Here is a 27,551-nt window from a genome sequence, read left to right on the forward strand (position 1 = left end):
CGCCGGCACCGCTCCGCCGTCCCCGGCGCCGAGCCCCGGGCGGGCGGGGCCGCGCGTCACTCGGCGGGGGCGGGCGCGGCTGAGGCGGGCAGGAGAGAGGGAGGCAAGGAGGGGGAAGATGGCGGCGGCGGGGCGCGGGCTGCTGGCGGCGGGGCTGTTCCGCGGGCGGGTCGCCATTGTCACCGGCGGCGGCACCGGCATCGGCAAGGCCATCGCCGCCGACCTGCTGGCGCTAGGTGGGCGCGGAGCGGGCTCCGCAGGAAGCCCCGGTGGGGGAGCGGGGCCGGGCGGGTGGAGTTCGAGGGGCCGTCAGGAAGTGCCCGCGGGCTCTGCTGCCTTTCGGGTCCTGACGGCGCTCGGGGACGGCGCCAGGAGCCCATGGGTGGGACTTTGTGACAGGGTCAGCAAGGGGTAGGAGGTGAGGTTGATGTGGGGCTGTGCCTTTTGGCCCGCAAAACACTCGCTATTTAAACACAGAGGTCAGCGAGGTTATGTTAAAACCAGGACCCTTTCTTTCTCTCCGACTCTCCCTTCAGTGAGTTCTCGTCTCGTTTTAACTGGAGGATTTACGAGGTTGTTGAACCTTGATTCTTACAGAGCAGTATCCTTAAATGCTGCCTGCACAGTAACATCTTAGAGACGTGGTGCTTCTCCCAGTGTCTGCGGTTTCAGGAACGTCCTGAAATTGAAGAACATCTTCATGGTGCACGGCGTAGCTTTTCTTTCCACGCTAAATACAGAGAAGTGATAAAACCTAGAGAGAAAGGCAGTCTCCTGACTGTCTGATATGAGACCAGGAGAGGTAGGAATGACTCCTACATCCACCTTGCAAAACCTTTCCTGCAGATTTCAACTCTGCTAAGGGATCATCGGCATCAGCCTGGGTTTGGGTAGTTTATTGTCACGATTAGATTCGGCGCCTTCAGAATACCAGCGCTGGTGTGACACCTCTCGGTGTCACACTCCCGTGGTTTGCGGTGCTGGAATGTGCACCGCTGCACTGCATAGTAAAGAGCTTTCTTTGTTAAGGGTGTGCTGGGAGACGTCTCTGCCTCTCCTGGCCTTTGTGCCGCAGCTTCCACTTGCTTTGTAGAGCTGAATGGAGGATTAGTTCTGTTACCTTTGTATTATGGGGAAATGAGTATTTATTTTTTTTAGGTGTCCTTACATTGTGCTTTAAAGAGCTACTTTTAAAGCATCATCATACTGTTGGTTGGTGATGTTACCCAGTTACCTTAAAATTGTGATTAATTTGATTTTTGCTGTTTTTCTCAAGAAAAATACAATAACAAAAGTGTGTCCATAACAGCCTAAATAGAACACAATAGAAAACAAATCTATACAAAGCACATGAGAAAAAATGAAGAGATATACAGAGCTTAAGAGTGACTGAATAACCTTCCTTACCTGTAGACTTGCTGGTTACTCCTGACAAGATAATGATTAGGAACTATTTCCATGTATACCCTGCACTTCAGGTAAGGGGGACTGGTTCTTACAGGCATAGGAGCAGTGACACATAATGCTAGTTGTGATATACAATGTTCATATAACCAGTCTCCTTTGAGGCCTTCTGGACAAATTTAAACCTTTTATCTGGAAACTTGTGCCCTTTTTCCTGACCCATCAGGAAATGGTCCAGTCATTCTTTGTGAAGAAAATTAAGTGATGTTGTCAGCTTGCACAGTATGTACGTAATGTTCTTCAGTGATTAGAATCTCTCCCTCTCCCAATTAGTACATTTAGCTAAAATATAGTCTCTTACTGGACCTTATTCTATATCAATGTGTGTATTAATAAGCACTTAAGTTGGTAAATACAATTAGGCTACTGTGATTCAATATTTTGTGACAATTGGTAATTGTGTGTGGCATTTTATGAACTTTACTTTAGTTAGATGGTTGTGCAAGAGACTGGAGTTCTTAAAAAAAAATCAGGAGACCTCAGAGACTACTGTCTTTATATGTGTTGTTTTAAGATAGCCACTAATTAAAGGTGAAGCTCCTATTCCTAAGGATACGTAGTTGTAAAGCTTCCCCCTGGAAGAATTAAACGCCTCTATTTTTAATATTTTTTTTAATATATAGATTCACAAGACTGTCTGAGTCAAATGAACAGCTTGCTGTTCTTTCCTCCCCCTAGTTATTTTGATTTGATTCTGGTGTTTGCTTGATCACATGAGAGGCCAAATTCCACTCTGCAACAGAGGTGGGGGGAAAAACCCCCATGCCTGGCAAGATATTAACTTTTTCCCTTTTTTTTTGGTTGCTTGAGGATGGTTTATATTAAAGCAGATGAGCAGCAGACCTGATATGAAGAAGAGAATACTTCTGCTGAAATGCTAAGATGATGGAAGGAGCAAACTGGCAGCAAGATTTCCTTGCCTGCTTGGCTAGTAATTTACTTATCCATTTGCTTATCATTACATGAAATTGCCTGCTGGATTTGCACTAGGAATTAATTTGGTGTCCTTTGGTTTAGTCTGTGTGGTAGCAATTGCTGAAGCCTTAAAGCTGTCCTGAGTCCACTGGTGTGACAGAAGAGATCAGACTGGTTGTAGTGTGAGTGCTTGACTTAAATTTGGCACCTGCATTGTTTTTTCTCTGTAGAATGAATCCTTCTGCCTCCAAATGCTGAAAAAAAGGAGTACTTGAGCTCCTGCCTGATTTTTTTTTCCTCTCCTTTCTGCAGCTAGGATTCTGCAGTGCCACAGGGAGGGCTCTGTTCCCACTGTCTGTAGACTGCAGATAGGGATTAATCTTGTGAGGCTATTATCCTTTCCTTCAGTCTCTGTAGAGTTAAAAACCAGACCATTACATTTACTCACTGCTACTCAAAATTACAGCCAGTTGTACAAGATTATTTTTGTGGTTCTAAGAGCAAGCATTTTTTGTAATCAAGACCTGCTGAAACATCTTTAAATCACTTAATTGATAAATGAGGCAGCTGTGTGCAGAAGCAGCAGCAGGAGTGATGTCTGAAAGCTGCTTTGCTGACTCTGCAACACACAGGTTATCTTCTCTACTGCAGGAAGGAGAGGAAATCTTGTGGACATTTTTTTTTAATTGCTCTTTTCCTGGCACAGAGGGATCTTGTTGCTAAGAAGCATTTGACATCGGTATTTCTCTCTCTTGCAAGAACTTCAACACTGTATTTTCTAGTCAGTGACTAATAAATGCACATCCTACAAGACATCTCCATGATGTTACTAAAAATATAGCAATATTGTGTTAGCTGAATGATGTTTCATTTTGTCTCCGCACACAGGTTGCAGTGTTGTTATTGCCTCTCGTAAATTTGACCGATTAAAAGCTGCAGCAGAAGAGCTGAATAACAGATTTGCCTCTATGAGTCCTGCCCAGGTGACCCCCATGGAGTGCAATATCCGCAAAGAAGAAGAGGTAAAGATTATTGACCTTGTTCTGGGGCTCAACATATCAAAAGCAAATTGTGTGTATAAATTCTCAGATCTCCAAAGATTTCTGGCCTTTTCAAAAGTAGCTTAGATCAGGGGAAAGGTGGAGCAAAGATAAAAAATTGATCTGGATAGGTGTGTTTCCCAAGGGAAGACATTTGTTAGCCACCTAAGCAAAAAAGCATTTGTAAATATTGGCAAATATATTTCTGACCATGCTACATATTTCAGATATTTCTGGGAGATGCAGGCCTTGGAACTGGCATGTTCTACAGTGAGGCAGAGCCCACTTAGCATGATTCTTTGTCACATTTCTGTGACAGAAGTGAGGGGGTGTAAACTTGTGAAGATGGAAGCCTCAGAATAGTTCCTTCAAACAGGAAGGCGTAGCATGGAATCTTAATGCTTGTGACTTGACACAAGTGCCCTGCATTGTCAGTTTAGCTTGTAGTAAGCCAAAAACCCCAGAGATATATATAATATTTTAGCCATGTCAGAAATTTTGGTTACAGTTTGAGGTGTGCCTCATTGCAAGCTCTGTTACTATTCAAGTTGATTTTTAATTTTTTTCTTCATTTTACAAAAAATGGAAGATCAAGAGCAAAAGTACATAATCCAGGTTCTTCAGAAGTCTGCATGCACCTCGTAATTTTTTTCTCTGTAATTAAATATTTAAAAGTCCAACTTCAGGTTGGATTTTCAAGTTTTTGAAAACAGCTAGAAAATCTTCCAGTAACCACTGATTGCTACATTTTTTTAAACCTCTCAAAGTCTCTCTTAACCTAAATATTAATGACCTTCAGTAGCTATAAGGATTCTGGAAATATTCTACGATATAGCCATAGAACAAATAAAAATTAAAATTCTTCCCTTGTGGAACAGTTCATGCCATAAAATATTTATAGTGATCTACTCAGACTTTCTCTCCTGAAGGAGAGGAACCCTGGGGCTGTGCAGTATGTCACTTCACCTACCAGTGAATTTTAGGTGTGTATTTACTGGCATCAGCAGTGCAACATAATAGGTTATGGCAGATGTCAGAGGGCAACTTGCATGATTAAAGCTACAGGAAAGAAAAGAGGTAAAGAGGAAAAAAGGGATAAGCTTTCTTCAGGTCTGTTTCTTGCAGAGAGTATTCTGCCATGCTTAACCTTCTCCAGGTGAATCTTATTTTCTAGATCAGTCTGAAATTGATCAGTGAGAACTACAGTGTTCTGTGAGATGGTTTGGGGTTTGCTTGGATGGTGAAATGAGGTAATCTCCACTAAACTGATGTTCCTTCTTTGTTTCCTTCTTAAGTGTGGCTAAATACCTATTTGACAAAACAGGCTTAAGTGGCTTTGGAAATTTTTGAAGGTATTTTCAAGCCTTCTTTATAATGCTATGTAAAGATATGAAGAAACTTCTGTCTTTATTGTTACCTTGCAGTTTTATCATAAATTTGTCCTGTTTCCAATTTAAACTCTACCCATTTGCAGGCACACCTGAACTTTCCTAGAACTTTTCATATGATATTAGTGAAGCTTCTATTGGATGTCTCCTATCAGTGGAAGTTCTCTTCAACCATTGTCCTTTCATGTCTGTTTCTATTGAAGATAGGCTTCAGAGGAAAAAGGCAGATTGAACTCTCAAAAGTCTTGAGCTTTTCAGTCATTGATTTAGTCTTATAGTTTGACTCACTTCAGTTCTGCAACTGCTCTTATTTCTGTTGAAGTCCTATTTAGGAAAAAAAAAATACTATGAGAATTTCATAAGCCTTTTGCTGACAATCTGAATAAGGAATGCAGTTTCTGTTGCATGTTAACATAAGAACTTGTGTACCTGGTAAATATTTCTCCATTCCAGATGCCCATCTCCAAGACCAGATATTTTATTGGTTAGAGACATCCTATGATTTTTATTCTTCAGCTTGTGCCTCTCTGGCTCTGTTCTCTTCTGTTAATGCTGAGATTCTCAAAGATTGCTAAATCCTGATCATGTGTTACTTAATTTCTAAATTTACTGTTGGACCAGAAATTTGTGTTTTCAGGTCTCAAATTTGTAGTGAGGATAGCACTTCCTTACAAACCAAAGCACCTAAGTGTAAGTTGAAACTAGATAAACTCAAATTAACAATTGTTAACTTACACTGCTAAAATCTGTCAGAACTGAGGTGTATGGCAGGTTTTCCACATCCCACTGCTTACTATTACTTCTTTATTATGTCTCCTAGAGCAGCAATGGTGAAAGTACTTTTTTCCTAATTTGCACTTGCTTGCCTTGTGGAAACTAGAGGAAAAGTACCTTTGGGCTTTTACTTTGATTCAAAGAGTATTGTACATCCACTTTCCAAACCTACTCCATTCTTAACTTAAAATTTAGTGCCTAGAACTTGGAGTCATAGGAACAGGAATCAGTAAAAGATATTGTTAAGGATTTTTCTAGCTTAGGAGGCAAATATTGAGTAGAGGTAACACAGTAATATAACTCACTTCAGTATTTTCACAAATACAGGAAGAGCTTCCTGTTACAGTGGAAGAGGGGACTGGAGGGCATGTCAGCTTTTGGTTTCCCTCATGAAAGAAGTGGGACTAGTTACAACTGTGTTGGCTCTGTGTGCTACTCATTAGCAACATTACAACTCACTGTTTGCTTTCAGCTTAGTGTGAGTGAAGAGTATTTACCTCAGAAATCACGGGAGCGCATTGTTGGGTAGAGAGGAGCAGCCTCCTCAAGAATTCCCTGTGAGTCACAACATCCTCCTTCTTAGCTCTTATACCAGGTACCAAAGAACATGTGCAGGAGAAAAACAGTATAAATGTTTCAACAAGAAAAGAAAAAACTTTGGAGTTCAAGCTCCCTTAGATGTCAGAAGTGATCTATCGCAAGCTTCAAAGCCCAGGAAGTTTCCTGAAGTACATAATTCATTTAATATATCATTCCCTCTGACATCTCACTGAAGTCTTTTTAAGAGTAAGTCTTTGTTTCAAAGGAAGCCGCCCTCATCACCTATAGGATCAAGCCATTTCTTTTTACTACAAAATGCCAATTTTTTATCCCTCCTTCTCTGTCAATTGTTCTGCATATCTCTAAAGGCCTCTATAAATTTTGTCCTGGTTTGAATTTTATAAACTGGAGGAAGGGACTTTGAATAGGTAAAATTTAAGAAAGATGAAGGTGATTTCAAATTGCCAGAAGATTATTTTTTGCCTCCTATTGCAAATCTTAAAGTAACTGACCTGCTTTGAAGATGACATGGTTCATGCCTCTAGTTTGGATCTGTGAAATTCAAGCATTAGAAGGTTGATCCCTCATCATGTAGTCCAGGATGTTTGCTAGAGCTCTTTCTGGCCTAGGAGGAGGCAAAGAAGGTGCAGTGAATTAATTACTGCAGAAGCTTGATGGCAAGTATCATGGGAATAGCTTAATGAATTCACATTTTTAAGTCTCTAAATCTTCATCCTCAGAGATCCTTTTGCTTTCTAGCAAAGCTTACTTTTTGTTTAATGTGCAAGAAATAATCCTGCTTGATGGAGGATTTTGAACCACTGCATAACCTGTCAGGCTTATTTTTGTCATGAGTTTGCTGCTGCTTTGACTAGTTTTCCATTGAGTGGTCTGTAAAGAATAAAAAACCTGTTTTATTTTTAAAAATGGCAGAGTAGAAGGTTCTGGGATAAGAGGACCTGAGGTTTCTCTATTCTGTGATCAGAATATATTTCTGTATTCTGTCATGGGGCTTTATCCTGGAGCAGTGGTTGTGCACCTGTTCCCTTTTCCTGTGGTTTGGAGTGTATACAGTGATAGATGTTGCTTCTTAGTGATTATGAAACTGAAGTGATTTTCATTGTTTGCATATTTCCTGTCCTCATAGTGTGTTGAGAGCAGATCAGTTTTCTCTTGCTGAGATGCAAACCAGACAGTTCTGTGTGCACATGTATCTCTATTTATCTCTTTTTGTGTCTTGAATTTTGAGCTACAGCAAAATCTTTGGACAGGGACAAGACATGAGGAATGAATGTCTGAATTAAGGGGAGGAAGGGAGGGAGAGAGACAGAGACCAAGCAGGTGATAGTCACGAGCCATGGATGCAGCAGTGTCCTGTCAGTCTCCTGGGGGTGCCACCTTCACACTGGCCAGGTTTCAAGTACCCATGGGGCGGTCACAGGTGCCATTCCCATATCTTGGGGTGATGTGTATGAGCAGTTGCTTCCTTTCCCACAGTTTGCCACAGTGGGTGCTTTTGTCCAGATGCATTAACCAAGATGTTCTGACCTGATCTTACCTCTGCTAGGCCTGGAATTAATGCTTTCCTGTTGCAAATTCCTCCCTTCTGTGCTTCTCTCAAGTTCCTGCTTTGCTGCCTTATCATCTTATGGTAAGTTCCTTCTGTGGCTTTGACAGTGTTTTGAGACAGGCAGCAGTACTCTTTAAATCCTTACACTTGTAAAGCCTTTTTGCTATACTCTGTGGACAAACATTTCTTTAACTGGCACCTAGATAAGTAGAAGCTTACATGTCTAGGTAAGTGAAGATAAATCCTTGTACTTCTGGTAGGCCATGACTGTTCTTGAAATCAACAATTTAGAATTCTGTCCATGGTGTCTCCTTTCCATACTTGAGCTCCAGCAGCAGAACCTGCTGCTGGACCAGACCCCGAGGGTAAAATCTGTCAGTTGGACATCAACAAGACAACTTCAGACAGGCTCAGTAGTGCTACTTAGCACATACCTTGTGTCTGAACTCACTAGTAGCTTTTCTTTTCCAATAAACTTTATAGCTTAGCATAGACTCAGTTGGTTTATAAATACTTAATGCCTGTCTGTGTGAAGCCTGTCGTGAAAGACTGTGGCTTGGTGGGGAGTTGTGGATAAGAGATTCCTGTTGTTGTAGTTTTAAATAACACAGCAGTAACACAGTAAAAATACCTGTTACCACTGTGCCAGAATGCCTTTTTGTTTTAGCCACCAAATCACAAATCTCTAAAACTCTGTAGTGGGTCGTTTGCCTGTGTATTTTACTGACCCAGGGTGACCTGTGAATGCATGTGGACATTTGTCCCTTTTCCCTGAGTCAGTGACTGCTGTCATCTCAGTTGTCTGTGAGTATGTGCTACTGCCTAATACCTCTAAGTTGCAGTCACACACAAAAGTTCCTTATTGCAGCGTTCCAATCTTCTGGTTATGTCTGAAGTGCCTGATTTTGTTCTTTTCTGTCTTTTTCAGAAGAATGTCTTAAACAGTAGCTCTACCTCATGCAGTTTTGCTTTCCTTCCAAAGAGAGTCTTTAATAGCTTTTCTAAGAAGTTCCTTCCAAGTGGATATCTTAATTATAGCAATAGAAAAGAATCTTCTTTAGTAGTCACTGTGGTTTAAATGTGTTCTACCGGACCCTCCTTCTCCCTGTGCTGCTGGCTGCAGTCACCGTGTTTACTGTAACTGGGAGCAGCACTGCAGTGATACTTTCCTACAGCACCGAAGGCTTTGTGAAGATTGCTACAGTTGGAGCCATCTGAGCTGTCACTGGAGAGCCTTCTGGCCTTTCCTGGCTTTCAGAAAGCAGAACTGATACGTGTTTGTTGTTGTTGGGTTTTTAATTTTTTTTTCCTGAGAATATGGTGCAACATGTAGGAACAACAACAGTTCCTTAAATGCAGCATATGAACCATTTTGAATTGATATGCTATAGCATATAACATACATTTTGTCCAGCTGTTGAAAAGTTGCTTTAATGTCTCTTCTCAGTGGATTTTTCTTGTTAATTTGTTTTCAGTTGTTTTTTCTTTTATCATTAGCATTCTTCCTTCTCTCTCTCGTCTTTCCACTGAATGGCCTTAGTCTGTTCAAATCTTTGTATGAAACCATTTGTGTTCCATAAATGAGCCCATATTTCAGTGACTTACAGAGAATAATATTCAAAGCAAGATTCTCAGACTGACAGGGAGAAGAGTTTGATATTGCTGAGCAAAGCATAACCTTTGCTGCCTAGCCAGACATGACTTTCCTTTGCTCATAACAAGAGAAAAGTAAAAGCCAGAATGTCCTTGTGGCACGGCTGTTCTCGCAAGCTGTGAGTTTGGGACTGCTGTCACAGATGTTTTGGTTTTCTGCGTTTTTTCCTCACATCCCACAACCTGTAGTGATTAATAAGTGAGGAATAGGATGACATTCAGAATTTGAACATTGAGTTTAGGTATTGAAGGCATTTTTTCCTCAGCAGGCACTAGTTTTTCAGTCATTATATGCTTGCTTAGGGTTTTTTCCTTTCAAGAGGTGCATCCTTACAGGATCCGTACTATCCTGTCAAACCATTCTGTGCTGTTAGAAATAAAAGATTAGTAAGTAAATAGTAAGGCAGCCTTTGTGAGACTGGGTTGGTAACACTCATTGTGAGATACAGATAATGCATTGCTTGCACTTCTTTTTGTTTCTGATGTTCTATTGCTAACTCAATACAGAGCAAGGCTGGTTGATATCCTTCCCCTAGCCCAATCTGCTTGAGTGGCAGCATTGCTCCACCTGACTTTTGGGGATTTTTTTTCTGTGTTTTTCTCTGACCACAGATGCTAGGTTATCTTTTTATATATGATTGAGTAGGAATAACTGATGCATGATATATAGTTATGATTGATGATGTAAGCAGGAAACAATCATTTTGTCCCATTTCCTGTTTCTTGAGATAAACATTAAGTTGTTGCTATGGCGTTCTTATTACTTAGCAATAATATTTTTGCTAAAGAAAACAACTTGTATTTCCAGCATTTTTTAGACTTCATGTTTTGTAGGGTAATTAACCTTCTTGCCTTGTGTAAGAAGACTGGCTATTGCCAGCTCATATGTCAGAGCTGTAGTGAATATACTAAACTTCTAGATAAGGATGATAAAACTCCACAAGATTAGTTATGTTTTCTATTTAAAATGGTCAGGTATATGGTCAGATAAAAATAACAGTAGCTACCTTATATGGAACTCTTTGCAGATCTCATGTGAACACCCCCACTCTTCTGAAAAAACATCAGGAGATTCTTAGTAGGTCAAGTGTAGAGGGCTTTTATGTCTGTTTGATTTTGCAAATCTTTGGCAGCTTAAATCCCCTTCTTCTTTAGGGCTGGTATTTTATGCAACACCTGCATTATACCAGCAAAATTTTCTAAGTAAACATGGATACAACCCAGTCCTTCTTAGCTGGCTAATCCTGTCATACCAATCTAAAGCCTCTCTGAAGGCTAGACCTCCTCTTTTTCTGTGAAAAGGGTATGAGGGAGAAAACACTGTCTGAGAAGAAAACTGGGTGTAGACCTTGATCAGCATACCTCACTAACAAATACTGTTTCAGGTAGAAGCTTTGATGAAGTCTACACTGAGTTTGCATGGGAAGATTGACTTCCTGGTGAATAACGGAGGGGGCCAGTTTGCAAGTCCTTCTGAAGCCATCCGTGCAAAAGGCTGGAATGCTGTGATAGACACCAATCTTACAGGGACCTTCTATTGTTGCAAAGCAGGTAAGGTCTGAACATTGAGCTTTTTATGTTTACTTGTTGTTTTGTTTTTTTACAGAAATACCAGAAGATAAGAAATGTCAAGTTTCCCTAGCTGCTTCTTTTCATGCACCTACCTGACAGTGGGTATTTGTTTTCCTGAATCTTATCCCAAGCTTTGCATTAAATGGTATATTACATTTGTTCATATATACAAACATACATTTAAGGCAAGCATGATCTTCTGCTTAAGGCCAAGTTTGGGAAGTCAGTTGACTTGGGTACTCATTTAAAGGACTATAGGAAAACCACTTAACTTTTGTGGCCTGTACTCACTGTGTATAACAAAGGAAAATACTTTCTTCAGGGATATAAATTTAGGCTTAAATTTAAGTATGGTATGTCATTCTCAGATAGCATTTGGAATGTGGAAAAATAAAGTAATTTGCATGAAAACATGAAATCGATTTCCATCGAGTGCTTCTTTGCAACCCTTGAGCTTTACCTGGACCGTGCCTGCTGCTTCATGGCTTCACCTCTGGATTGGCAAGGCTGTGCTACAAATAGCAGATTGTTCTTCTAAATCAGTATGACAAATGTGTAGTGTGATTGCAGTTAGGACTCCAAGTTTGGTTTCCAGTTGGCAAGTTCATTTGTATGCATTTCATCTGATATTTATAGGTTATCTTCCTCCTTCATACAGTGTACAATGCCTGGATGCAGGAACATGGAGGAGCCATTGTCAACATTACTGCTGCCGTGAGAAATGGCTTTCCTGGAATGTCGTAATATATATTTTCTTTTTATACTTTCCTATATTTTTCCCTCAGAAATACTAACTGTTCCTAAACACTTCAGAGAGGTGTGCACTGGGCACAGCAGAGTATAGAAATACAGTAGTTAGGTCAAGAGAGAGCAAGAGTATCACTTGGTAGTATGTCTGGGGATCTCTTACTAATCCAGTAGATGGCATCTCTGGTCTCTCTCCACTTGTTTGTAAGAAACCATGAAGCAAGACTTGCCAGTGAAGCTTTAATTGGTAATAGTTCCCTTTGCTGTTTGTTTTTTTGTTTGTTTTTTTTTTTTTTTTTTAACTTGGAAAATGAGTTTCTGTTGAAGAAATATAAAAATATATTTTGAGCAAGTGTTGCATTATCTCTCGTTGTCCTCATTCAGGGTTGAATGCTTTCAAAACCAACATTTTTAAGGAACAGCAGCATATTTTCTCACTAGCTTGTTCTTCACAGTACAGAATAAATATAGAGATCCACACGGTGGTGCTGAAGCTACAGTTATTTCAGTATCTCCACTGTGGTATCTGGTTCAGCTATCATGGCAAATAGGCTGAAGATGTTTCAATTTGAGTTGAACTAAGAGGAAAAAGAAGCTCATTCTGAATCACAGTGAAAAAATTTTCCTAAGCAACCATTGTATGTAGATGGGTAGACAAAACTACTTCCAAATTAAATTGATTGGAACTTCTTGCAAAAGTGTAGTGTTGAAAAAGATATGCCTTTACAAGTCCAGCCACCACTCATGTCTAAAGTCACCTGATAGGAGTTTTTTATAAATATTTATTTTGAACATAAAAGTTGTCCTGTTTTCTCAGAGTGTGCCTGGAGGTTATCTATTTCTGGCCTAAACATATGAATAAGTTATCTTTGGTTTTTCTTAAGTTTTTCATATCCTTTCCCTGTATCTGAGAAGCTATTGTATCTGTCTCCTCTTAGTCTGTTTTGCTAGGCTAAAGCAGCTAAATTTATTCATTTTCTCTGACTAAAACTGTCTACAATTCATTGCTGCAGTAATTCTGTTTGCACTTGTTCAAGCTTGTAATCATTTCAGACTGGTTACCTACAGCAGCAAGGCGTAGGAGTTCACTGACTCTCATGTCTCTATCTCCATCCACCTACAGTAATTTTTGAATAGTGATTTACTTTAATCATGATTGTCAGAAGATTTAAACAATCTTTCAGACCACTGTTCTTCCAAGTGTTGCTTTACCTGTGCAAGCTACAGGTATTTTTACAGTTTGAACTTCAGCTGTTTCTATTTTAGAAGCCTCCTCCTGCAGTAGAGTGTAGCTGACCCCATGTTGCATTGGGAAAGAGATTTTAAGTATTTCTAGCAATGAAATTGCAGGAAATCACAGCATGGCTTGTTTAAACAGTGAAGCTATGGTCAAACTTGGAAACTAGAGAGTCTCTCTCTTCCAGATGCTTGGTCCAGCCATAGAGAATTACTCTGAATACCCTAATGAAGCTGCAGTAGAATTACCACTGGATACTCCTAGCTAAGGGAACAGATGCCTCCTTTGCTTTCTTTTCTCCATAGGCACACAGGAGCTGCAAGAGCTGCAGTGGATAACCTAACCAAGACTTTAGCTTTAGAATGGGCTCACAGTGGAGTGAGAATCAACAGTGTTGCTCCTGTAAGTAATGGCAAATGGTCTGATTAAAATTACCTGTTACACATGTTCATAGTTAGAGCTTTTGGACCAAAACAGATTTTTAAATTTATTACCAGTAACTGTTTGTGGATTATTTATATAGTTGTTTATTTATAATTCCCTTAATGTGTTCTTTGGACCATTTGACAGTGTTTTGTACTTTTGGATGATGAGTCAGAGGATGTGGGATAAAATTGCTTCTGCTTTCTGCCTTGACTTGGCACGCTTGGTTTTTAGATTTTTTATAGCTAAATGAAATAATACTGGTAGGAGTTGGTGACCTGTCTTACAAAGCCTTGACATGAAATTACTGAATGCTCTGTGTTTCAGTAATGGATACATTACTTCTGAGTTCAGGAAACCTTTTCTGTTTGAGGTTCAGGTATGCTGATGGTTTCCACCTATGTTTACCAACTTTTGAAAATCTCTGAATGTCTCACATAATGCCTTTTACTTTGTCTCCTACATATTAAGTTAGTATAGTTTTAGGCATATAAAGAGACTGTAGTCGGAATGTACCTTCTCTCAGAGAAATCATATGTAAAAATGTATGTTTTGATTTTTTTTGGTAACAAATTCATGCAGACAGGAAACCACTATACAGGTCAGCTAAAATATGCCTGCCACATTTCTGAGGAAGTAGACAGCAGGTAGAGTTGTTTTAAATAACTGTATAGAAAGAGCAGCTATGTTTTGTAGTGCTGCAGATACAGAAGTTATATAGAAGCTCTAGCTTTGACATTTGAGAATGTGTGATCTGTTGTAATTTTCTCTCATACACAATTTATTTTGCACATTTACTCCCTTGAAATTAAAAGAGGAAACATAAACTTTGTCCAGCTACTTCTACAGCCAGAATTTAGCTTATCTCACAGTGAGTGTCATAAATGAAGTGTCATGCTTGTTTAAGTGATCCCTAGGAAGATCTTGCTACTATTTTTGTAGAATGTCTGTGTATTCTTTTTGCCTCTTGTCCTAAAACATCTGGCTTGCTTTGTTTGGCATAGCGTAGAATGCTTAATGGCAGATGTTTGTTAATCATTCAGGTAAAGGCTTTTATGTAACCTTTGTGAGACCCAATTCATCTGGAGACATGTTAAATGTTAAGATGTACTGACTTGTATTTCCTGTTTATCTGCTTTTTCTGATTTATCAAGTCTTGGGGAAGTAAGTAATTAAGACAGCATTATTATGTGAATATACTTTTCAGGCATGCTAATTACCTAATGAATCATGCTGATTAGATATAGCACATGTCAGAAGACGTTTTTGACAAGCAAACACTTCAGGGCTTTGGCTCTTTTAGAAGTATTTGCTAGCTTTGTTACTATACTGGTAACAGAAGTCCCTGTTGTATTATAGTTACAATAATACTTCTGTCACCTTTGTGGACCCATCAGGTCTGTGGTAACAATACAAAATTGTTACTGCTTTATGGGAGAAGAGTAACCTGTAGGGAATGGATACATAGACAGGGAAGTGTGCTGTCTGAAAAAAACCAGTTTCACATACATTATACAGTATCTTCAACATCTGCGTATATGCTTCATGGGTGAAATCAAATGTTGCTATTTTACTTTAACTTGACTCCCAAAAGTTCTGTCCTAACTGGTGGATGTAACTCTGTGTTCACATTGCTATCCTCCTTCTCAAAACTTCCGTCTCACCAGTCACTCTGGTGACTGTGTGGTCACCAGAGCAAACATAGTCATCTTTTTCTGCTTCTGGAGCAGCTAAGTAGGGAGAGTCAGAATTCTGACTGAAATCTGCTTCTGTAATTCACAATAAATCAGTCTAGTGCTCCTACAAATGACAAGAAACTTTTGAGAACTTGTTCTTGTGGCTTTGTAGTTTCCTGCTGTAATTTAACATGAAATGCTTGTAATTTCAAAGCAGAGTCTGTTTTAATACTCCAATTTTTTGTTATTGAAGTGACAGCAGAGAATTAGAATAATCAGAATTATTGTGCTTGAACAGAGATGTGGCTAGCAGCCAAATTACCTTCTTGTATAAATTATACTATGCCATTACATTCAAAAACTTGTATTCAAGTGCTCTTTAGATAGTTCAGTCCCACAGAAAATCAGTAATGACAACTTCAAATTTTAGAATGATCAGTTTAAATGTATGCAAGAGAACTTAAGTGTCACTATTTTAAATAGGGACTGGTATTTTCAGAAACTGCTGTTGCAAACTATGGAGAACAAGGTGTAATGATGTGGTTAAAGAGCATACCAAAGGTTCCTGCCAAGAGGTCAGCTGTTCCTGAGGAGGTAATGTATTTCAGAATGCTTCTGGTACACCTACTTCTCTGTCTCTATTTTGAAGCCACTTTATTATATGGAGAACAAAAAAGATTTAATTTTGCACTGTGATGGAATATTTAAAACGAAGAAAGCTTGTACCAGTGTGTGGTTGTGCCAAGTGAGGGACTTAACCAGTAGTCACTGTTGTACAGAAAATTTAATTCAGCTGCCTCTTACAGCTGAAGTGTTGTAGATATAGTAGACATTATTTCTTGAAAAAGTTGACTTCAGCAGGAAGGGATGAAAGAATGAATATTAAGGGGGGGAAAAGTGTATCTTAAAAGCACTTAGCTTTCTTCCACCAAGAATGTGCATCTTTGATAAACTGATCAACATTTTTGTTGTTTTTTGGTATCTGATGCTGCTCTGTGACAGCATACTGGTTTTCCTCTGTTAAATGCTTGATGTTTGTGGCTGGAAGGATGGCTTTAAGGCTGTTACAGTTTTTATTACTAAGTAGAAAATGTTACTAGATCTTGCTTGTAAAAAATTTCACAAGCTTCTTTGACATGAACAATTCCTAGCAGTTTAAGAAAGATTAAAATTTGAGATTTTGAAATTAAGATTTTAAAATGCCATTCTTTTGCTAGATCTCTCCTGCAGTATGTTTCCTGCTGTCTCCAGCCGCATCATTCATAACTGGGATAACCATGGTTGTGGATGGTGGCCAGAGTTTGTACGGCCATGGCCTAGAAATACCTGGTAAGAAATGGGCTATAAAATAAAGCCCTTCAAGTGATCAAAGTTGTGCAGTGGGAGGACACAAAAGTAAAATGTCTAGTTTCTCAATCAACTAAGTAAATTCTTCTATTTGTTTTCCTCAGATCATGACAGATGGCCCTCCCCACCAGAAGGAAAAAATTCTGAAATGCTGAAAAAGCTTGTTTCTGGCAAGTTCAAACCAAAGCTGTAAAAGAAAGAGACTTTACCCTTGCTAATAATATCACTTTGTGATTTCACCACATTAATCTCAGTAATAATTTATTTTGCTCATATGTAACTACATTAAGTGCCTTGATTTTTGTTGGTTTATATTTAAAACTTTTGAAAGGCTTTACATTTCACATCTCTTCTCTGAAAACACTCACCCTGAAAACATTCAGTCTTTTGGGAACGGAAAAGATATAAAAGACAAATTATCCATTTGCACAGGCATTAAGTAATGAAGAATCCCAGCCAGAAGTGAATAAAAAGAATATTTATTTTGCAGTGAAGATAGCCAAGAGGGAATGTTTAGGAATCCTTCTGTCCTTGATGAATTTACACAGAAGGTAATTTAAATATTTTACTGTTAGTTGCATCAGTAACCCTTGGGTCAGTGTTAGCTCTACACTATTTCTGTTCAGCCACATACTGAGTGTTCAGCAATGGTTTTAAAGACCAAGTAGAGTAAATATTTCTCTGAAAATAAATAAAAATAAGATGGAATACTGTTATTAATGTTTAAAACTAATATGGCATATCATATTTTGAATGTTTTGAATTGTTTGCAGATATAACGACATAATGGAGTTAAGCTGGCTGCAACTTAAATTTGGTAACAGAATAGGCAGATACTAAATACAGTGATGGAGAACAGTATAGATTCAACAATTTAACATGCAAAATCCATGGTTTATATTGCAGTGTTCTCTTCAGTATGCTACACTAGTAAAAGAGAAATTTGGAATTCCTCATTTGCCAGCTAAAACACCTTTTATCCATACTTGTTGCCTTACAATATTAACAGAATTTTGCTCATTACTGTCTTCAGGTGTGATTTTTGTGAACAATGCAGAGATGCCATTTAAAAACCAGAAATCCTATAATCCATGACTTGAAGAGACTATATTTGTAAATTTTTTATTCACTTTAAGGCAAATGTTCCCATGTCTCCTCACTTTAGTGAAAATATAAAAATTATGTTATGACTGTGCTTGTTTGCTGTAAAAACTGAAATTCCTGGAATCAAGTTGCTGCTATAGAAGGGAACTTCTAATACTTCATTTTGGACTGAATGTAAGAGTCTGATGGTTCTTTGTTCTCTGCAAAGATATTTGACTTTTGTGTCTTTCAGTAAAATATGTGTTCTTATATAGGTACATGTAGATTGCTTTTTCATGAAAATGAAATGAATGCCAGTGTTGGGTGGGGGAGGAGTTTGAACCATCCTCTTAGTAACTGGACAGTCATTTATGTGACTGTGAGAAGTTGGTACAGAGATAAAGCCAACTTTTTTCAAACCTCTTTTGCAAGGTGTATTTTGTTTATTGCAAATATTAGTTCAGGGTACTCAGCAAGAGGATTCCTGGAAGCAAATGCACTTGTTAGATAACTAACTCTAGAAGTCTAGCCCATTGCATTCAAATGAAATTATTTAGTTTATTAACACTTTTTTTCAACATCCTTAACATCATTCTGGAAAAGAAGGTTAAACATGAATAAGCTTGAGACTTGTGGAACTTACTTCCTCTTTATGTTTGACTGTGAATTTCTATAGTACATGTGCACTGTGGCTTTAAAGTGAAATGGAAGTGAATTGATTACTTTTATTATATCCTAGAAATGTTCACTGAAATATTTGAGTACAAACTTGGAAATCATCAATTTTTAATCTTGCAAATTTCCTCTTTAACTATGTTATAGTGTGAATATTCATAAAGAGGGGAAGTTTATATGTAATGATGGTGAAATTAATCATTCATCTCAGGAAATTATGAGGACATTAAAAAGGTGAGCATTCTCCTGTGTGGGAGACAGGTTCAGTCTGCAGTTAATAAATTCCTTCACAAGTAAAACTATAACAAACCTTTCTGCTTGTGCTGAATACAATTTGACCTTGCCTTCTTCAACCTTCAGCAAAGCAATGGATGTACTAAGAAGATGTATATTAGTTCTTTAGAAGAGGCTGTGTGTGCTTTTTCTTTTTAACTGGCAGGAAGTTGAAATGGCAGCATTTGTGGAGCTGTAATGTGCTCAGCTTAGTGCAATAGGAGAATATACTCAGAATACTCTAAGGGTAAATCTGGTTTAAAAATACAGAAAATACATCCTTGGAAGGAGAAGGGGACACATCAGTGTTGTCTGCTTTTCTTTGCCTTTTTTTCCCCCAGTAATAATACTAAGGTTATCTCATGAGCTGAGGCTTAATGTGCATAATACTAACATTTTAATCACAATTGTTTAGATATTAGGATAAGAACTCCCTCGCTGCAGTGGTTTTGCAGTAATCACAGCCTTTCCTTTATTGTTTGGGTTTTTTTTTTTAATCTGTATTTTTGAGGGGTATACTTTGTTTTTGTGTTTTTTCATCTTGCACCATGGATTACATGAAGTGTTTAATTCTCAGAACAGAGGTTTTATTTTGTTCTTGCCTCTTTGGTCCATATTTATGTAGATTAAAATGATTTGAAAAGTTTTGCGGCACCTTGCAGAAACGCAGTGTTGTGTCAGCTGGCAGCAAGACTGTTTCAGGTTTCTGCTGTAGTGCTGCAGATAATATCAACTGTAGCAACGCTCTTCCTATGCCAACAGCCCTTGATCAAAGGGCATTGAGAGGTTAAAAGAAATGGGTGTGGTAGCAAAAACATCCTTGACCTTAAGATTGGGGTATCTGGAGTTCAGAGAACAGGACTTTATTTGATTTGATTTATTTTACAAGGGAGGTGAAAGCAACTGTGAGAAAAGGGCTAAGGAATCCCTGAAAGAATCAAGATTTACTGACCAAACACTGAAATGTAAACATTTGCTGCCCTGTATAATTGTAATAAGCAAAGAGAAGAATGTTAGAATGACAGTTACATTTACCATTCTGCTAGAAATTTCTTTTTGGTTGCTTTAGTATTTACCTCTGGCTAAGCCTCTGCCTATTCTGCCTATTCCTTATCAGATATTCATTTGATGGATGAATAGGTGCTTACCAACTGCTACAATACACCACTATCTGGTGTTATATCTGAATATGTGTCATAGAACTTTACATTTGTGACAGCAGTGTAATTCAGTGAAGGGGAACTTCTGTCAGTTTCTGTCAACTGCACTTGCCTTACATTGTACAGATACTCTTTGTATCTGTACTCTTAAGCAGAATATTGTTCATTCAGGGTATTTATTTAGCATAAAGTGAAGTCTGATTATTCTGTGGGTTTACTTAGTGTAAAATGAAGTCTATCTTGTAAAATCTTCATTCTTTAAAGATTAACAGTTGTCATGTTTGCTAAAGGGAGATCAGTCTGTGCAGTGTCATTCTGCAGTAAGGTCCCTTGTCTGCTTTAAGATGTAAATGAGCTAATAGGATGCAAGCATTGCTTGTTACAAGCATTTATGGCTGTGTTTAGTCTTCTGAACAGTCACACAGCATATCCCCTAAATCTTTAAGAAAGTGTGCTCTTTGCAAGATGGTGTAATTTAATATACTTCTAATCAGCATCTCCCAGTTTCTCCTTGCCATCTCAAATAGCAGCCTTGTGTTAAATGGCTGAGTGCTGCAGATGTTAGGGGAATTGTGCTATTAGTAAAGTCAACAGTGTCTGCATTCTGGATTAGTGAATATGGCTGAGTCCTAAAGGTAAATAGGTTGCTTCATAAACTGCAGTGATGGGGTTGGAGCAGACAAACCTATCAGTACTGCTGCCCAAGATCACTTAGTGTATATTACATTTCTATAAATCTTCTAGCAGGGGTTTAGGACTGTCCTCCCCAAGATATTTGCTCTTCCTTCTTTTCTCATCAGCCCTACAGTGATGGTGCATTTGGATTGGGTGCAAGTACTGAGATGCAGGCACTTGTTTCCTTCTGTCACGGGAAGGCAGAGGAGCATAGCACACATGACTAGCAAAGGTTTGAAATAATACTGCTGTTTCCTTAATGCATGTGAGCTGGATTTAAGCGTATAAACAGACTGTTGGCCCTCCTGCTGGTAAGGAAAGACTCTGGATCATGTTATAACATCCTGGCATCTCAAGCTTTACCCTACTGCAGTTCCCAGAACAAGCCATTTTGACTTCTGTTATCTGCTTTGTCTCCAGCAGCTTGTTCCTTTGTCAGTTAACCCCTCATTTGATTAAATATATATTAAATTAATCACTAACTTACCCTTTTCTGGATGCCATTCAAAATGTGGTAACACGGTGCCATCTATAGGAAGGAGTGGTGGGGAGGCAAAGAAACATGGGAGAAAAAGGAGAATGATGGCATGGCTCTGAAAAGGGGCTGGTTTGTTCCTTTTTAAAGTGTTTAGAAGCTGTGGCTCCAGAGTCAACTAATACAGGCACTTGTTAGCCTGAAGCAATACATGTAGGAGGTGAGAACCTCTCATTGCAATGAGGTATTGATTCTGGAATTCAGGGAAAGCCATTCTGCCAGATTTCAGTCAATTGCCTGAGTACACTATTCTGAGATGTGCTTACTCTATGATTTCCACCCCCACACCTCCCAATTTCTGTCACCTGTACAGGGTCTGAACTGAATGGATAAGTAACTGATATACTTTATTTCAACTCCTGTCAGCTATTTTTACTGTTATTTTCCATATCAGCAACTACACTATTCCTGTAAGATTTATTCTGCATGACACATGATCCCAGAATCATGCCCCTGGGTTTGGGCTGAGCTCACTGTGAGCCAGTGTCATAACTGCTGGTCCTTGGTGTTGATAGGTACTTTTTATCTCAGAGTCAGTATTTAGTTGTTTATCCTGTTCCTGGTACTGAAGATGCTCTGATTTCAGGATTATGGCATGGTCACACTGATGCCTGTCAGGATGTACATCACCTCTGCCAGGCACTCTCAGGATGCTGCTCTGTGCTGGGCAGGCTTTGTGCAGCAATACAGAGCATCACACGAGCAGAGGAACGTGAGATGATCTTCCACAATCCTTGCTGGCTTTTTCTGAAGTGAAACAACTTTGACTTCAAAACCTACCATTTGCTAAGCCCTCCTCCATCAGTTAAAACCAGTTACAAGATGCTAAAGCTGACAAATGGCAATGAAATGGAACATTAAGGCAAGGGAAACACTGGATGTGTTTTCAAAGCTGTGTAAGCAGCTGTGGCTCATTGATTTTGCTTGATGGTGCAGGAGCATCACACATCAGCATTTTCTTGGCTGTTTCCCCATCGTTTGGCAGAAAAGGTCACCTTTTTAACTTCCTCATTAAAGACTCTTGATCATGACAAGCGTCTTGTGAAAACCACTGACAATTTCCCCAATTCTGGAGCAAAGTGTCTTAGCTTTGAGATGACTATGTCTCCTGCATGATGGCTCTGGAATCAGTGAGTCAGTGCCTTGTGCCTTTCTTGGATGTGTTTCACCAGATGCTCTTTAGCACTGTCTTCTTCAGTGCCTTTTAAAAATATGATGGTATTTTATTTTATCATTCTCTGCAGCCTATTTTGGTTGAAGATCTCAAAATAATCAGATTATGACCTGAATGGGCAATTACTTAGTTTCATATGTTGTTCCCACTGGAAATTGACACGTAATACTTGAACAGAAGTTTAAGATTTATTTCAGAGGTTTGTTAAGGGTGACCCAAAAGTAGCCCCCCAACCCTTGTTTTGGGTAGATTTTGAGAGGTTTGCAAACTGGATTTGCAAACCTCTTATCTCTTACATGTTAAATACCTCCTAGCACATGCCCAGAAAGCAGCATGTGAGCAGCAAAGCAGAGTCAGGTGCCCCAGCACAGGTCACTGCTGTCTCTGTGTGAACACACCGGGCCTGGCAGTGTCTCAAAGGGCGCCGCTAAACACGCACAGGTCATTTGTACATCCCACACACAATGGCTCATGCCTCTGAGGTTACTGTTAAATCTGTACAAAACTAATTACAGTGCCCTGCTATTATTTACCGTCATCGGCTACTAAAGACCGCAAGGGTATCTGTAATAGCTGCCCTGCTACGTATCAGGGACTGCTTCCTCGCTGATTAATTGAGGGTAGCATCCTTCTTCCCTGCATGCAAGGACTTCCTGCGGGAAGCAGGTGCCTCCTGCGGAGCGCGGCCAGTCTGTGCCGGGAGCAATGGGCGCCCTGAAGGTGGCAGAGCGCCCTTCTAACTTGTCCTAAAAGCGCGCACAGTCCCCGTGAGAGGCAAGTCAAGGCAGCGCTGGCTGCGCTCGGGGCCCGGCAGGGGCGGGGGATTTGTTGCAGTGAGCAATGGCAATGGCTCTACCGCGCTGCACCTTCCCGTCCTGCCCTCGCACGGCGGAACGGCTCGAGGCCGGGCTTCTCTTGGGCTCGCCAGTCCGGCAGCGGCAGGAGCCGCGCGGCCCTGGTGCCCTCAGCCCGCGGAGGGTCCCGGGCGGGACTCGAACCCCGGGCGGGACTCGAACCCCGGGCACGTCCCGGCGCGCACGCGCCCCCGGAGCCCCCGGGCGCGCGCCGCCCCCTCGTCGTGACGCCGCCGCGCGGTGACGCCTCGCGCTCCCTCCCCGTCACGGGGCCCGGCGCGCGCGGGGCGGAGCTCGCGGGCGGCAGCAGCGGCAGCCGCGGCGCTTCACGCCCGACGGGACCCCCGGCCCGGCCCGGCCCGGCCCCGCCGCGGCCGCAGCGCCCCGAGGCACCTGCTCCGCTCCTCTCCGCCTGCCGAGTCGCATCGCTCTTTCCGCGCCGGCCTCGGCGCCGCCTGTCACCGTCCCCGCCGTGCTCCGGCGCGGGCAGGCCCCGGGCCCCTTCCCCCCCTCCCCCGGGGGGGTGGGCTCCGCTCCGGAATCCTGGCCGCTCCCTCCGCGCCGCCCGCCCAGCCGGGGCTGCTCCCGCCGCCGCTGGGAAGCGCGGGGGGTCCCCGGCGGCCGCCCGGCCTCCGCCGTGACATAGGTCGGTGCGCGGGGAGGGGGCGGGCGGGGGGCGGCCCCAGTGCGGGGGAACCCCGGGGCGGGTTTGCCCGGGCGCCTTGCGGGGCCCCGGGGCGGGCCCGGCGTCCCGGAGGTGCCCGGGCCGGGGGCAGCACGGGGCCGGCCCGGTGCAGGTGGAGCTGCGCGGCGTAGTTGTTTGCGGTGCCGGGAGACACACGCTAGTGTTGCTTGCTTACATTACCGCTGCAGTGTCTTAAGTGTTTTATGTGCCTGCCGAGTATTTCTGTGTCACCCTGAACCTTGCCGTGATTGCTCGCTGATGCTGCTGTGGTTTCTCGTCTTTGAATTGCTCTGCAGTGGTAGTGCTGTGAATTGGGTATGTAGGTCAAATTCTGCGAGATGTTTTTGTCAGGGGAAAAAGTGAATGTTGGATTATTTATTCCCGTGTTGCTTTTGAAGTGCATTGCGGCACCCACGAGGTTGGGAGGGTTTTTTTGCCTTTTTTTTTTTTCCCCCTTGGTTGCTCTTGCTTCATAAATCTCCTTTTAGTTTTTGGCCGTGGCATTACTGAAGATCAAAGCGCTAAATTAGCTGAGAGCTTCTAAGCTGCATTGTATCATGCAGTGTCCTCTAAGAGGGTGGTAAAAGATAATAGAAGCCTGCCTTGAAATAAGGGGGATTTCTAGTCCGCGCAGAAAATGTCTCTCAACTACAACGTTTCTTTTCTTAAACAATGCAGCACGTTGCAGAGCGTTGGAGGCCCTCGGAATTGTATTGCTGTGTATATGGCAGAGACGTGTTAGCAGGGTGAATGGCTACAGGCCTGTCATGCACAGCATCTTGGGTTCTCTCGTGGCAGAGCACTCACTAACGAAATAGCCTAGAAAGTATTGTTTCCTGTGGAATTCCTTGTGGATATTTTTAAGGGAAGGGACATTGATGTGCTTTTTTTGGTATTTTTTTCCTGCTTTCACCTATACCTTTCCTTACAGTGACTCTGTAAATAAGTGATTTCCTCTGAAATCTATTTTAAAATCAGAACTTGCTATAATTCCTGTTTCCTTTACACTACGTATTCTATCATGACTACCACCAATACATATTGAACTCAGATTTGATTCAGGTAGAAAGCTGTATATAATTAATTTGATTTTTTTTCCCCCAAGGTTTTAGTGTATGTTGATAAAGCAGAACAGGAAGATAACATTTGTCAGATTGACTCATTGCTTGAGAAGAAAAATTTGTGTAGAGTTTGCCTTGATGAATTCTGTGTTGGTGTTTGAACAGGTGGTTTACCTGGCACTAATAGAGGAGTAAGGTGAAGAAAACAGAAGTTTTTGCATTGCTTGCCTTGGCTTGCTGAGATTTCTGAACTGTCAGAGAATCTTTTTTTTCCAAGATAGCTTGGAAAAAAACTTAGGAGTTTTGTAGTAAATGTTATTAGGTAGAGAGCTGTGACAGAATTTAGTCATGTGGTGAAATGAGCATTATGTTTTTGTTTAATATCAGTAGGCAAGCTTTTTTGTGTTGTTTCTGCTTTATGTTGATAAAACTAATTTACGGTAAAAATGAATAAACGTTCAATTTTTTTTTCAGTGGTTCTTTGCTATGAATGCTGGGAAAGCCAGTCAGTGCACAGGCTTGTGGAATTTAAAGCCTAGTGATTCTAAATGCTGGAGAGATTGTTTTATTATAGTTTGCTCTGGAGAAAGCAAGCAAGTTGGTCAAGCTGTAACTTTAGTCCACAGTTACAGTTTTTACTTCACATTTTTTCCTGATCGTTTCCTAGAAGTTGTTCATATTTGGGTACAAATCAGAATGACAAGGTTTGTCATTAATAATAAGTATTTGTGAGGAACTATGGAGAAAAAAGCTTTGAAATCTCGGCAATCTAAAGTTCTATATCTTTTTCTTTCATATTAAAGGTAGGCTGACTTTTTACCTCAGCAAACTTAAGTGAGAAGTAATGAGTAATCTGGTTTTGTGAGAAGTTGTTCAGTGGCTCTCTAACTGGGCATCCTCTGAACTTAAAAGTAATGTTTTCTTATAAAATGCAGCCTGAGAATGATAATAGATTGATTTCCTTCATTTGTTCCCCCTCTTCCACAACACACAGGCAATGGTGTTCTGATCTGTGGAGAGGCACCCATTTAGTTTGGAGTAATGAACATACTTTCTAGTAATATCTTCTTAGGTGTTTTGTACTGCTAACAATATCCTTTGTTTAGACTTTTTGGAGAAAAAGAAATGAGTGATGAAAATTTGACTGATTGATGTATTTAAGTAGATCTTAAATACATTTGCAGAAAATGTCATGCGTTTTCATACACATGACAAGCTAATGTAAATATGTATATTGCCTAGTGATTCTAGGTTTATCTAATTAGGCAAACTATTAGATTTGCTGTCCTGAAAGTTCAATTTCTAAATGCAAGCTTTTAGAATTCTCAAGTAGAATTGACACAGTATTAAACTAAAAAAAGAAAAAAAAACGTAAATTCTGTTAAACACACTGATTTTTCTGTAAGAAGAAAGAAAAATCTCTTTAGGAAGAAATGCTTCTTTTGCTATTTTAATATTTTGTGTTTTGTGGTGCTAAGGTCAAAATAGATCATGCATGCTATAATTGCACACAGCTTGTAGAATAACATTGGAAACATGGGAACGTGTTCAGAATTCAGTATGTTATGTGTGATTCACTTCTCACTTCTGGATCTTGGCATGACATCTTGATTTAATAATATGACAAATGAAGTTTATGGCTCTATGTAAACCCATTTTCTTAGACTAACCATGCTTATTTGCAAGGTTTTCTGGGATGTTTTAATATATTCATCTTAAATGTAATCTTCTAGAAGCAGCAGGAATATTGGTGACAATGAGAAAAGGAAAGATGGAGTTCTGTATTGTGATATTACAGGGATTCTCCTGGGAAATGGGAACCACTGCTATATATACTTGACCCACAAATGCACATGTGGCACAGTTTAGGGTCCATCTTGATGAGGTTATTTGAAGTTGGACTTACTTGAGCAGGACCAAAGCAGAAGTGTCTACGTGTTCCTTTAAAAACTGGCAGTTGGGAATTGGTAATGCAGGGAGTCCTGTAGAGACGTGTCTTTGTCCCATCTGTTTGTGAAGTCTTACTTATGTGTACTTCTCTATCTCAAATTATTGCATCTTTTTTAAGATATACCAGCATACTGTCACTCAATTTTCATGTGAGAGGGAAATAATTTTCTTTAAGCTGAAGTATTTTTTCTTTGCTGTAACTTTGTTTTCAGCCATTTTTTTGTCTTTGAATCCTTCACAATATCTTTCTCACTTGCTTCTCTTCCTGTATTTTCAGTCATCATTTGTGGATTATCTGCAGCAGTAAAAGATGCTGCTTTTTGTTTTCCTGAGATGATTTGTGCCAAGCACATGAACAATCTGACAACAGCAATGCAATAAAATTCACATGCTTCTGATGTTTATGTTGGAAAGACTGTACTTTTGAAGCTCAGCTTTGATAGCACTGATGAACATTTCTGATTTGGATGATGGATGTGTAAGAAAGGAAGGAATTTAATTTCTCAGCCCCCACCAGAGACAGAAGGAAATATGCTGAAATCATGTGTGACAGACATTTGTCTGATCTTCTCTTAAAAAACTCAGAAGAGGGGAATACCACACCTCTTCACTGGTCTATTTATAGCTGGTACATATGACTATCACTGTTGTTAGGAGGCTTTTCTTAACATTTAACTCTGTCTTGGTGCTAGTTAAGCCATTTAATTCTCATCCAAATATTAATACTAATGCAGGATAATGGTTTCTGTGCTCTTTTCACCAAGTCTTCATACCTGAAGACTCTTCTTCTGTCTCCTTTTATTTTAGACTTTTCTTTACTAAACTGTCCAAACAGGATTTTTGTTCTTCAGTCTCACTGTGCACTGATTTGTCTGTATCTTTTTCAAAGTTCTACAGACAGTTTTTGAGCAACAGAATAATTAAGTTACTCTGCAAGTAGCAGAAGTAACCTAGTGGCCTTATTAAAATGTCATTCTAGGGTGTGTGCATGCAGGTTTGGCTGGGTTTTGTTTTTGTTTTGTTGTTGGGGCATTTTTCTTTTCTTGCCAACAGCATCAGGTTCCTGGCTCCTGTATTTGC

At 40.3% G+C, this 27,551-nt stretch overlaps 2 protein-coding genes across 3 annotated transcripts in view; both read left to right on the top strand.

Annotated features, from left to right (window-relative positions):
• Nucleotides 1-118: 118 nt before the first annotated feature.
• On the top strand, nucleotides 119-17,701 carry PECR (peroxisomal trans-2-enoyl-CoA reductase). Its single transcript, XM_036386287.2, has 8 exons — nucleotides 119-236; nucleotides 3,268-3,401; nucleotides 10,730-10,895; nucleotides 11,575-11,656; nucleotides 13,206-13,302; nucleotides 15,483-15,593; nucleotides 16,217-16,328; nucleotides 16,451-17,701. Exons 1-8 carry the CDS (start codon nucleotides 119-121, stop codon nucleotides 16,537-16,539), a joined length of 909 nt encoding a protein of 302 aa, XP_036242180.1. The 3' UTR covers nucleotides 16,540-17,701.
• Nucleotides 17,702-23,136: 5,435 nt separating this feature from the next.
• Nucleotides 23,137-27,551, top strand: part of MAP3K2 (mitogen-activated protein kinase kinase kinase 2) — a 48,826-nt gene continuing 44,411 nt past the window's right edge. For both annotated transcript variants that reach the window (XM_036386633.2, XM_036386634.2), the window contains exon 1: nucleotides 23,137-23,421. The gene's annotated coding sequence lies outside the window, so the exon portion shown is untranslated. The remainder of the gene's footprint in view (nucleotides 23,422-27,551) is intronic.

The sequence above is a fragment of the Molothrus ater genome, chromosome 7 (assembly GCF_012460135.2).
Source record: "Molothrus ater isolate BHLD 08-10-18 breed brown headed cowbird chromosome 7, BPBGC_Mater_1.1, whole genome shotgun sequence".
NCBI lineage: Eukaryota > Metazoa > Chordata > Aves > Passeriformes > Icteridae > Molothrus > Molothrus ater.